Here is a 13,465-nt window from a genome sequence, read left to right as displayed (position 1 = left end):
TTACTAGACAACTATACAACTTCTCTACGGTAGCTTCCATTAACATTTCTTTCTCCAGTCTATCCTCTATTTTCATCATTCAACAAAGGATTTGGTCACCGAGATCTTTTTAAGGATATAGACTAAATGCAAACCTTATACATGATGGGTTTTCAAGATGAAAGATCTTTTCTCTGCAGGATTTTTTTTACCGCTCAGTTCTATGTCGTAACAAGGAAAATATTTTGACATTGCACTTAAAGATAAGGCCAAATTAACTAATAACACTTTAAAACGTATTTATTTTCTCATACTTACAACTGGTAATTTATCATGGCATGTTATTCCTATTTTAGTTAAGATTCTTTCTTTCTCTTATCACATACAAACAATTCTGATATGTTATTACTTATTCTAACATTAACTACTTTACTCTAATTCCTGTTTGGTCTTCTTCCTGCTCTTTCTTTGTTCCTGTACTTGTAATGGGTGTTTTTCTGCTCCCATGGCATTTAAGTCATTAACAACATTTCTGTATTAGAGTGCACTCACAACTGCAGCATTTACACTGATTCTACATAAAATAAGTGCAAGCATCTAATTACTCATGCCATCTATATGTTGCCATTCTTGAGCACCTCTACATTGATCTATTTTTATTATAAATCACTTTCATTTGTCTTTATGTAATAGGGCATTACATTTTTTTTAATTTGTGTAGAAAGCAATCAAAGTCAATTTTCATAATAAAAAGGTCATAATAAAACTGATATGTTCTATCTGAATTGAACAAAAAGAGGTGTTCTATCTGAATTAGGTTTATAACCACTGCCTTAAAACAACAATAAAGCCTGACAAAATTTCCAATTTTGAAAAAAAAGGTTTAAAGAAAAATTATGTTTTGTTCCGCATTTCTTCATACACTCAATGCATTCTGAACTCCCAACAAATGAAGAGAAAAAACAGTAAAACAATTACACCACAAACTCTAGCATGAAGGAAAGCACAAAATCAAATAGGTAATATTGTAAAGAACAAATCCATGAGATAAACCACATTTTTATAGAAGATAAAGGCTTTGTCCAAGCCTTTACATCTGAGGAGATAAGAAACCCAATGAAGCTATTCAACGGAATAAAAGGTTGGTTTACTATTACAGTTTTACCACAGCTGATTAACATTGATTTTTTTCCTCTGTAGTCCTGTAAGAATGGAAGTGACTTATTCTTTTTTATCACTTATAGGAAATACATTTCCATGGTTTAAAAAAAATAATCAAATACCAAAGTGGTATAAAATGAAACTGTCTCCTCTGGCCCTCGTCTCTACAAACATATCCCATAATAACAGTTTTCAGAAAGGTTCTAGGACTACATAGTGCCTGCAGATATGCCTGAATGTGTGTACACCCATAAACAGAATTTGCTAAAATGAAGTTCATCCTATGCATGCTTTTCTGCAATTTGCTGTTTATACTTTGTAGATAGAAAAGATACACCCCGTCCTCATAAAATAATCCAAGGTGGGGATGAACATTTATTTTGCCAAGCTTCCTGGTGATTCAGACATGTAACAAACATTTGTCAAGTATTTACTATGCCAGTCTGTGAATACAGCAGGTTAACAAAAAATATATATGTATATTTTTTAATATTCTTGCTTCTCTAAAATTTACTTTCTAGGAGTAGAAAGAGAAACAAATAGCTAAGATATATGGTGATAAATGCTAAAGAAAAAAATGGCAAAGAATACAGAAAATGCTGTCACAGGGGACTGCTATTAAAGTAGGGTGGATGGTCACCTGGGTCGTGCAATTGGACTAACTCTTGGGGTTCGGCGCTGGTCCTATCTCAGGGTCATGGGATCAAGCCCCCAGTCAGGCTCTGCACTCAGCGTGGAATCTGCTTGGGATTCTCTCTGCCTCTCTCTCTGCCCCCTCCCCACCCATATATGCTCATGCTCTTGTGCGTACTCTCTCTCTCTAAAGTAAATAAACCTTAATAAAATAGGGTAGACAATAAAAGCCTAACTTGAGGAGGATGTTTGGTTAGAAACCAGAAAAAGAGGGGTGCCTGGCTGGCTCAGACACAAGAGGGGGCAACTCTTGATCTCAGGGTCCTGAGTTTGAGCTCCACATTGGGTGCAGACATTACTTAAATAAATAAATGTTTTTTTAAAAAAAGGAAAAGAGAAAAAGAAAACAAATCAAGTCCAGGTAGGCATCTAGAGGAAACTGTTCCAGAGATAAAAAACAGCAAGTACAAAGACGGGGGAGCATTCTTGGTATGTTTTAAGAACACGCCAATATGGCTACATAAAAGAGTGCAAAGGGAATAGTGTTAGCATGTAAGGTAAGAGAGGTAGTAATACAGCAGAAGATGTGAAGCCCTATAGGCCATCATAAGGGCTCTGGCTTATGCTCTGCGTAAATGTGATGTGATCTACCTTTCTGTCTAAAGGGAGAGGAAGAATGAGAATAAGGAAACCAAACAGGATGCTACTAAAACAATGTAGAAGAAGGGTGATAACAGATTGGACCAGGATGATAAAAAATTGGGTATTTTGAAAGTAGATCTGAAAACATTTACAAATGCAACTGGATTAGAATATATGAAAAAGAGAAAATAAAAGATGACACTGAGGTTTCTTATCCCCCAAACTGGGAAAAGGTTGTTGCCATTTAGTAAGATGGGAAAGACCGTGGAAGGACTCGTCTAAACATCTAAGATAACACTGTAATGAATTCTCTGTACATAGAGGACTATTTTTTTTCCTTCCTTCCTTCCTCCTTCCCTCCCTCCCTCCTTCTTTTTCTTTTAACCTTTTGACCCCCTTCACCCATTCTCCCCACCCCTAATCTGTTCTGTTATCCATAGCTTGATTTTTCTTTTTAAATTCCACATATAAAAGAGATCATATGGTATTTATAACTCACCTAGCATCATCTCAAGATCCATCTATGTTGTTGCAAATGGCAAGATTTCACTCTTTCTTATGGCTGAATAATACTCCATTGTATACATACACAATTTCCTTATCCATTCATCCATCAAGTCAGACAACAATGAACAAAATGGCAGTAAGCACATACCTATCAATAATTACTTTAAATGTAAATGGACTAAATACTCCAATCAAAATGCACAGAGTGTTTGAATGGATTAAAAAAAATAAGACTCATCATCTATATGATGCATGCAAGAGACTCACTTTAGATGTAAAGTCACAGACTAACAGTGAAGGGACAGAATAAGAATTCCATGCTAATGGTAACCAAAGACAAATGGAATGGTGATACTTATCTCAGACAAAACAGACTTTAAAACAAACACTGTAATAAGACAAGGAAGGCATTACATAATAATAAAAGAGTCAATCCAACAAAAAGATACAATATTTGTAAATATTTATGCATCCAACCCAGGAGGACCTAAATATATAAAGCAAATATAAAAAGACACAAAGAGAGAAAGAGACAGCAATACAGTAATGGTAGGATACTTTAATACACCCCCCCTTACATCGACTGATAGATCATCCAGACAGAAATTCAGTAAGAAAACATTGGCCTTAAATGGACTTAACAGATATTTACAGAACATCCCCATCCAAAAGCAAAAGAACACATATTCTTGTTAAGTGAATATGGAATATTTTCTAGGATAGATCATATGGTCAGCCATAAAACAAGTTTTAACAAAATTAGGAGGACTGAAATCATCTTTTCCAACCACAGTGGTATGAAACTAGAAATTAGTTATATGAAAAAAACTGGAAAACTCACACATATGTGAAAATTAAACAACATGCTACTGAACAACCAATGAGTCAAAGAAACAAATAAACAAAAAAAAACCTTGAAGCATTAGAAATGGAAATACAACATACCGAAATTTGTAGAATGGAGCAAAAGCAGTTCTAAGAGGAAAGCTGATAGCAATAAATGCCTACATCAAGAAATTTTAAGTCTCAAACAACTAACTTTACACCTCAAGAAATGAGAAAAAGAATAAACAAAACCCAAAGTTAGTAGAAGGAAGGAAATAACAAAGATTAAAATAGAAATGAATGAAATAGAAACTAAAATGACAATAGAGAAGATCAAACTAAGAGCTGGTTTCTTGAAAAGATAAACAAAAGGTTGAGAAACCTTTAGTTAGAATCATGAAAAAAAAAAGAGGGGCGCCTGGGTGGCACAGCGGTTAAGCGTCTGCCTTCGGCTCAGGGCGTGATCCCGGTGTTATGGGATCGAGCCCCACATCAGGCTTCTCTGCTGAGAGCCTGCTTCTTCCTCTCCCTCTCCCCCTGCTTGTGTTCCCTCTCTCGCTGGCTGTCTCTATCTCTGTCGAATAAATAAATAAAATCTTTAAAAAAAAAAAAAAGAATCATGAAAAAAAAAACCCCAAAAAAACAAAAAACAAAAAAGAGGATGCAAAATCAGAAATAAAACAGGAGATGTTACAACTAATAACACAGAAATACAAATGATTATAAGAGACTACTATGAACAATTATACATTACAACATCGGGACAACCGGGGGCCTTGGGTGACTCAGTTGATTAAGTGTCTGCCTTTGGCTCAGGTCATGATCCTGGGGTTCTGCGATTGAGCCCCATGTCGGGTTCCCTGCTCAGTGGGCAGTCTGCTTCTCTCTCTCCCTCTACACCTCCCCACTGTTCCTCCTCTCTCTCTCTCTCAAATAAATGCATAAAATCTTTAAAAAAAACAAAAGACAACCTACAGGCTCCCTACTCTGAGGGGAGCCTGCTTTTCCCTCTCCTTCCGCCACTCCTACTGCTTGTGCTCTCTCTTTCTCTCTCAAATAAATAAATAAAAGCTTTGAAAAAAAAGGACAACTTAGAAGAAATGCCTAAATTCCTGGGAAAATACTACCTACCAAGACTGAATCGTGATGAAATGGAAAATGTGAACAGACCAATTACTAGTAAGGTGATTGAATCAATAATCAAAAACCTACCGACAAACAGAAGAACAGGACCAGACAGCTCACTAGTGAATACTACCAAACATTCAAAGAAGAATTAATACTAAATCCTTCTTAATCTCTCCCAAAAAGGAGAGAAAATTCTTCCAAACTTATTTAATGACCCTAGCATTATCCTGATACCAAAATTAGAAAATAACAGGCCAATATCCCTGATTGGAAGGAGGAGGAAATTCTTCCAAACTTATTTAATGACCCTAGCATTATCCTGATACCAAAATTAGAAAATAACAGGCCAATATCCCTGATAAACACAGATGTATAGTTACTATTTCTAAGACTTCTTTCAGTTCTTGGATTTTTAGTGATCAATACTCTATAAAAAATAAGGTTTTACCATGAACAAAACAGAACTAATTTATTAAATCCTAAATGGATCTGGATGTTGTAGAAATGTTTAGCTAAACTAATTTTGCATTTTAGGCAGACATAAAATGTCAAGTTAGATCACAGTTCCAGCAAATACTTCGATTTTACACAGTCTAATTTAATTACATAGTGTATATAGACTATTTACATACCAGCCACTGCTGTCCATAAACAAACACATGATTTTTGGCAATGTCAACTCTATCCCAAGCCAACGTAAGGATGAGCTGGTCAAATGCAGATGCATTAGTGCCTAATTGAATAAAGAAAACAGTCGATAAGTTCAATTAATTTATCTCCATTAAAATGTGAACACTTATGAATTCTCCCCATTCCCTTTTAATTAACTTACATAGCTCGTTTCAGTCACTGTTCAGAGGCAGCCTGCCTCAGAGACATAAGGTTACCCCCAGGGTTGAGGGCTTTTATTTTCCAACTACAGAAAACACACAGCCTCATTCATTGCAAACAACTCAGAATACAGAATAAGAATAAAACAAAGATGATCTTTTTCTATCACAGAGATAGTACCATGTTAAGATTATGAAAAACATCCTTACAGGTGCTCTTCTGCATATATAAATTCATACAAATACTTTTGTCAATGCAAAAGCATATGATATTATACAAAGTATTCAGTAGCCTACTTCATGTACCTTAACATCATACCTTAGTTTCGTAGAATAGTACAAAGAGATTACCTTATATACATATTAATAATACCTTTTAAAGGTGAACTAAAGTTGATTCAAAACACACTCTAGTGGACATTCAGGTTATTTTGAATTTTTTGGTGAGTATACTTTTATGCACATGCTTGATTATTTAAATAGGATGATTCTGTAGAAGCCAAAATGCTGGGTAAAGAACATATACTTTAAAATTTTTGATATACTGCCAAAATATGTTCCAGAAAGGTGATACCATCCATCAATGGTATAAGAATACCCAGTAGGGGAGTAAAATGCTTCTGTATTAACATTTACTTTCCTTTAATTATAATATTGACCATCTTTCTACATTTTTCCCAAGAATTTGTATTATTCCGCTAACATCTTTTACATAAATTCTGACTCATTTTTCCATGAGGTATTGATCATCTTACTATTCATTTATAACAACTCTGTGGTCCCTCCAGATTCCTATTCCTTAATGTCTTCATCTATAAAATGAAGAAATAATAGGAAATCTGCCTCTTCGGGTGGTTGTGAGATTAAATGATAAACAGTATAAAACACTAAATCACAGTGGCTAGCACAAAGAAAGTATATGGCAAATATTAGGTGTTTTCTTTTTACTTTTTAAATGTACGCAATCCCATTTATTGATATTTCCCTTTATAGTTTCTGGATTTTCTATTACTTATGATGTCTTACTCCCAAGATCTAAATATATTTTATTATAGTATTTTAAAAATATCTGATCTATTAGCACTTTTTTATGGTCTAATACTTGGGAAATTCTTGTGAATGACAACAACATGGTGTCCTCTTGCTCTGCTCCTGCCACTTCACTGCAAACTTGGACTTTCAAGTATCCACCCAGATGGGACACAGCTTCAGCTTCTAACTTTTAGAAAGATTTTTCACTGTAATTCTGTTTATTGCTGGATGTCTTTGGCAAGATGAGAGGACAACACAGTTCAATGCGATGTGCGTTAACACTTTAATCCTCAAAGATACCACTAGCTTTCTTTCCAAACTTCCTTTCAGAATGAAAACATCATATTTAAGAACGTTTTAATTTCTATCAACCAAGACCTCATTACCTTTAAACACTTGCTTTCAGCCAATTATAGTGTGAAACATTCTTAATACTGTAATTAACTGGGTCTGGTGCCAAAAACCTTGCAGAAATAAATAAATAAATAAATAAATAAATAAATAAATAAATAAATTTATTTATTAAAGATTTTATTTATTTATTTGACAGAGACAGCCAGCGAGAGAAGGAACACAAGCAGGGGGAGTGGGAGAGGAAGAAGCAGGCTCCTAGCGGAGGAGCCTGATGTGGGGCTCAATCCCAGAGCACCGGGATCATGCCCTGAGCCGAAGGCAGACGCTTAACGCCTGCACCACCCAGGCACCCCCCTTGCAGAAATTTAAAAAAAAATTTTAATTTCTACAAGACAAAAACAAAAGCCCATCAACTGTCACAGAAAGCTAACACTGTGTCTTCCACAAAGAACAATTATTGAAAAATTCAGTTCCCAAACACTTAGCTAGATTAAAAAGTCCTATCTTATATAAACAGGCTATAAGTAAAATTATTACAAATAAAAAAAACTTTAAATCTTACCTTTAAGCAGTGCAGTAAGTATTGCTACATCTATATCTTGATGCTCATCTGATCCAATGTGGAAAACCGTGATCTATTTAAAGATCAATTCATAATATTATGCCTTTATATTTTCAAAGCTAAGGAATAAGGTATATAAAACAAGAAGCAATTTCAAACTACATGGGAGATAAAGTTTTTTGGGATTTCTGGTCAGAAATTACTTCATTTAAAACAAAAATCCCCACAAAATTAAAAAACCTTCTATCAGTTACCAAATAAAAATGGCAAGTATACTCAAAATATTTAGTTTCATATTATATTCATTTTTTGACCTACCTTAGGTACGTTACTAGAGTAATCAACTCATGGCCTAAGACTACAGATTACAAGTCTGAGTAAATCCTGATGTTCTTTCTACAGAGTGAACATTTAAGGTTTATATATATATGTATACATATATATATACACACACACATATATATGTATACATATATATGTATATAGGTGTGTATATATATGTGTGTGTGTGTGTATATATATATGCATGGGTTCTTGAATGAAAAATGTTTTCTTCAATCCTTTTACTGGAAATTTCTTTAAATTATTTGAAGTGAAATGCCACTTGAGAGGTTTCTATTTAATAACATTTTTCATAAAATAAAAGATCATAACCCCATACACATTTTGCAATTTTATTGTGTACAAAAAGGAAATGCATGAAAAACAGCAGATCAAATCATGTTATCGTCTACCTATCATAGTTGTTAAAAAATTTTAAGCCCATGTTTAGATACCTGCAACACTGATCTTCAATTTAATCTGAGCATTTAATCAGAGTGAAATAAATTTTTTTCCAAATATATTCTATTTTTTTTCCTTTCAGTAAGCTCTACACCCAATGTGGGGCTCGAACTTACAACCCTGAGATCAAGAGTTGCACTGCTCTACTGACTAAGCCAGGCAGGTGCCTCTTCAAATATATTTTAGAGAAGCCATAAACTACTCTTTACAGTTCTTCCTTGATTCTAGATATAATCTGTTGAGGCCTAGTTACTAAACTTTTCCTAAAACAGAAGTGCAAATATATGTCTCAATACCATATAAAAACTATAATCCTTCTCTGATATCACTCTGCTTGACCAAACAACAAATGACATCTTTACATGGTTAAAAATACTTTAAAATTTCAAATCCAAAATAAAAACAAAAGTATTCCAGGGTGCTTGAGTGGCTCATTTAGTTGGTTAAGTGTCTGACTCTTGGTTTTGGCTCAGGTCATGATCTCGCAGTTGCAGGACTGAGCCCCAGGATGGAGCCCCACGTGGGGCTCCATGCTCACTGCAGATTTTGCTACAGATTCTTTCTCTTTCTCCCTCTCCTTCTGCCCCACCCCACATACACTCTCTTTCTTCCTAAAATAAATAAAATCTTTAAAAAAAAAAAAGTATTTCACAAATTTAAAATGTGTTTTGAATGAAATAAAAAGGCTTATTCTGTATAAATCTACTTACAAGCTCCTTTCTTTTCATGCACTCCATCAGTGTTTGAAATAAATGAACTGCTTCGCTCTGGCCAAAGTTAAATGTTTTTTTGATGGTTGAAATAATATCAGGCTCTGCTGCATCAGGAAGACTGCTGGGGTGAGAGGAAACATAACTTAATTCACTGATTTCAATTTCTATTATTTGTAGACTCTAACATGAAGTTTAGGTGAATCTATGTAAGACCTTTAGAGATAATGTGTTAATATTAAACACTTGACCCTGAGTGAGATATTGTCCTTTATGAGACTCCCAAAAATAAGTCATATGGGGGGGGAAATAAATGGAGTTATTTTCTCTATGAATTATTTTAAATTATTTTACAAGGCAGGGGCGCCTGGGTGGTGCAGTCGTTAAGCGTCTGCCTTCGGCTCAGGGCGTGATCCCGGCGTTCTGGGATCGAGCCCCACATCAGGCTCCCCCGCTGGGAGCCTGCTTCTTCCTCTCCCACTCCCCCTGCTTGTGTTCCCTCTCTCGCTGGCTGTCTCTCTCTGTCAAATAAATAAAATCTTAAAAAAAAAAAAAAAAAGCCTAGAGTCTAAAAAACTCTTTAAAAAAAAAAAATTTTAGAAGGCATGTATGTGTTGCAACAGCACTACTCACATTTTATAAGATACTCTATAAAGATAACTTTAAGATATTATGGTGTATTATGCAATACTTTGCCAAGGTGTCTTACACATGAGCACATTCACATTTTTCTCTTTTCCTCAATAGGTAATGTAATTATATGGCTCAAAAATATGATGATATAAAACATTATTAAACATAGAAATGAAAATTATCGTGAAAGTCTCTTTCCCACTATCTTCTATCCGCCGGGTTCCATCTCAACTGCTTTCCTTTTTCCATGTATATACTTTGGTAATTTTCCCAAATCTGGTACACAGATACCAACCTTTCTTAGCTACGAACTATTCTGTTATGTAGATATACCATAATTTATTTAGCCCTCTTGATACACATTCTATTTGGTCCAATCTTTTGTAACACTGTAATGAATAACTTTATGTTTTTATGTATTTTACATGTATAAAAAAGTACATCTGTATAAACAATTCCTAGAAATGGAACTAATAGGTCCAAAGAAATATGCCTCTGTATGTTTGACAGATCTTGCAAAATTGTCCTCTATGTAGACTGTTATACTTTAATTCATTCTAATAACATATCACACAAGCTATTTCCTCAAACCATAACAAGATTATTATATTAAACTTAAAAATTTTCATGTTCATAAAATACTGAAATGAATCTAATACTCTAAAAACCACAAGCCTCTTTACAAAGTTACTGAAATCTTTTTGTAATCACACACTTACCCTCCCTCTTCCGTTTGCTTATGAATATATGCTAGTAGATCTGCAGCTCTGCCTGTTCCTTCACAAACGACGACTGGAACAGGAGGACTTTCTTGAAGATATTCTAAAACCGTGAGGATAACATTTGGCCCGCCCTCAAATATAAGTGCCACCACAGGGACGCCTTGTCCAATTCCTTAAAAAAGTGAAAGATTATAAGATATTAGGCAAAATACAGTAATTTAATCTTATTTTTTACTTAATCAAAGCACAAAATAAAAATAAAAAGCCAAAATATAATTTCTTATAAGACTGCTGACTTCATTTCAAGCATTCAACATGATACCAATCTAGCCTATCTAGCCTGAGTGAATTAAATACTGAATGAAATACTTTTTCATTAACTTAAAGTGTGTTCTAAACGACAAAGTTAGAAAATACATGATTAGGAATGCACTAGAATTTATTCACTGACAAGTAAAAATTATTTTTATACTTCATTAACTGAACTCTTGACAAGAAATTTATAACACCAATTCTTTTTTTAGTTTGTTTTTTCAAGATTTTTTTTAAGTAATCCCTTCACTCAAGGTGGGGTCTAACCCCCAAGATCAAGAGTTACATGCTCCACCAAATAAGCCAGCCAGGCACCCTCAGTTTGTTTTTCAATACTGTATAAGTTGAACTTCTAATGTATATTTGTTTTTATTCACTTTTAAAATGTATATTCTGATTTCAAATGCACCGAGACATTAATATAGACGTTAATGACAGGGCGCCTGGGTGGCTCAGTTGGTTAAGTGTCTGCCTTCAGCTCAGGTCATGATCCCAGGGTCCTGGGATCGAATCCCACATCGGTCTCCCTGCTCAGCAGGGAGCCTGCTTCTCCCTCTCCTGCTCTCCCTGCTTATGCTCTCTCTGTGTCAAATAAATAAATAAAATCTTCCAAAAAAACAAAAACAAAAACAAAAAAAAAGAAGAAGTTAATGACAGAGCCAGGATTACATCAATGGAACTGATCAATAAAATCCAGGACCTCTACAAGAGTAATAGAAAAGATTTAGTGAAGAACACCAATTTTTGTTTTTATAATTACCTGCAATGCAGTGAGAGAATCCAAAATACAAGTTAACTGTAGGATTCTAAAATGCTCCTGAATTTCAGGAAAGGATATGACTCCGTCATATCTGAATGCACTGTTCTATAATTTTGTATTTCTATTTCACTTTGTCACAGAGCCCACCTTCTTGGCGTCCTCGGATAATAAAATTTCTTCTTTTTGAAAGAAAAATCTACATGTTGAATCATAAAGTATGACCATGTTTGGAAAGGAAGACAAGTGTCAAGAATACTAACTTTTAAGACTTATCTACGAAAGAGTGATACCTATTCATATTATAAACTTTAAATAAGATGATTTTTACATTGCAATAAGGTATTCTTCCTCTTCAATCCTGAATTTCAAGTCATGTATTAGAATATATCACACATTAAGAATATTTCTGAATTCCTTGGGCTGCAATAGGATTACAATAGCAACAGAGCCTCCAACGAACCTCTGTGGCTTTGGCATCAATATCTGAGTACCCTATTTGGCCTCAGACTTCTTTTCCTAAGTCTACTTTGCCCAAAGTCAGTCATTTTTGTTCTTTCCTATGTTGTCTTACTACAAAAGGAAATGAGCACTTTAAAGAACCTTTTTAGAATGTTGCTGGCCATTAATATACCTAGAATAATTTCAACAATAACAAATTTATAAATTCCCTTACTAGCATGAATTCTTTGCTGATTAATAGTTTTTTCAAGTTCTCTTCTCAATCTCACTTCTGCCCCATACTTTCCAACAGTGCCATCATCCACCAATATGAAATGGGAATGTAGATTATTCAGAACATTCAATTTGCTCAGAGGGTTCAACAAGGTTTGATAAGGAGCAACCACCTAAACAACAGCAAACATAAGAGTTAGTGGGTAGGATTAAATATAATATAAAAAAATTAACTTTGAAATAATCTGTAAAGGCAAATAGGAGGTAAAATTCTATTTACAATATAGTAACAAATAGAAAATGTCAAAAAATATGTCAAAAAGCACAAGCTTTTAAGCCAGCTAATGATTAATCAATAATGGGTCAGACCATACAATTGTATTTCAAATCTTATTGCAGAATATGTATTATTTTATTATCACATGCAAAGGAAACAAAATAAACGAGTATATAGTATGTAGAAACTGTCAGATTATTAGTAAATACAGTGCAATACACAAAAGACACTGAATAAGAACAATTTAATATCAATTATATTTTTCTATTTTTCTAGCACACAATCTTTAAAATTGATATAAGAAATTTAATCACACTTGAAAGCGATCATTATGATTCAGTAATTCCTTTGCAGTACTCTTAATATTTATAACTAATTCACATGTCCTTAACCTACTCAAATAAAACACTAACATTTGATTACTACTCTTAGTGACAGTAAAATTAATTCTTAATATCACGTAGTCATTAAAAATTTAATTACAAAGACTGGCATGATTTAGAAAAATTGTGAAATAATTATAGAGAAAGGCCGAAACCAAAACGTACTAATACTATAATGACAAGTACTTATATCTATGAATGCATTTTTGGAAGGATCATAAGAAAACTTCAGGTAAAAAGGAAAAAAAAGAAAGAAAACCTCAGGAAAATACTTTTTAAACATAACTTTGAAAAGTATGGTATGATCATGAATAGTTTAAGGTGACTCGTGCTATTCTTGCTCTAATTTTGTTTATACAAGTTCAAATATAAGAAATTTTTTAAATCATTCTTACATCTCTCCCAACAAGATCATTTCTGTTTTCAATCACTCCCCAGGGTGCTATTCCAATAGTGCAAATCTTTCGAGATGATCTGGAAGCGTGTTCTTTGAGGGCATCACCAACATGTTTTGCCACACCTGTTCATATAAAATTTAATTTACTTTATGTGAAAGTAGT

General features: G+C 33.9%; 1 protein-coding gene across 4 annotated transcripts in view; it reads right to left on the bottom strand.

The window, feature by feature from the left end:
- Window positions 1-13,465, bottom strand: part of TRPM7 (transient receptor potential cation channel subfamily M member 7) — a 116,526-nt gene that overhangs the window by 60,026 nt on the left and 43,035 nt on the right. For 3 of the 4 annotated variants that reach the window (XM_034660988.1, XM_011226462.3, XM_034660987.1), the window contains exons 6-11: window positions 13,301-13,425; window positions 12,247-12,418; window positions 10,499-10,673; window positions 9,147-9,270; window positions 7,654-7,726; window positions 5,508-5,608 (exon numbers count right to left, since the gene is read on the bottom strand). In XM_034660988.1, the coding sequence (XP_034516879.1) occupies window positions 5,508-5,608; window positions 7,654-7,726; window positions 9,147-9,270; window positions 10,499-10,673; window positions 12,247-12,418; window positions 13,301-13,425 (770 nt within the window). The remainder of the gene's footprint in view (window positions 1-5,507; window positions 5,609-7,653; window positions 7,727-9,146; window positions 9,271-10,498; window positions 10,674-12,246; window positions 12,419-13,300; window positions 13,426-13,465) is intronic. The other variant, XM_019800940.2, reaches the window with a different exon arrangement.

Source organism: Ailuropoda melanoleuca, chromosome 5 (genome assembly GCF_002007445.2).
Source record: "Ailuropoda melanoleuca isolate Jingjing chromosome 5, ASM200744v2, whole genome shotgun sequence".
NCBI classification, from domain to species: Eukaryota; Metazoa; Chordata; class Mammalia; order Carnivora; family Ursidae; genus Ailuropoda; species Ailuropoda melanoleuca.
This window is presented reverse-complemented; position numbering and strand designations above follow the sequence as displayed.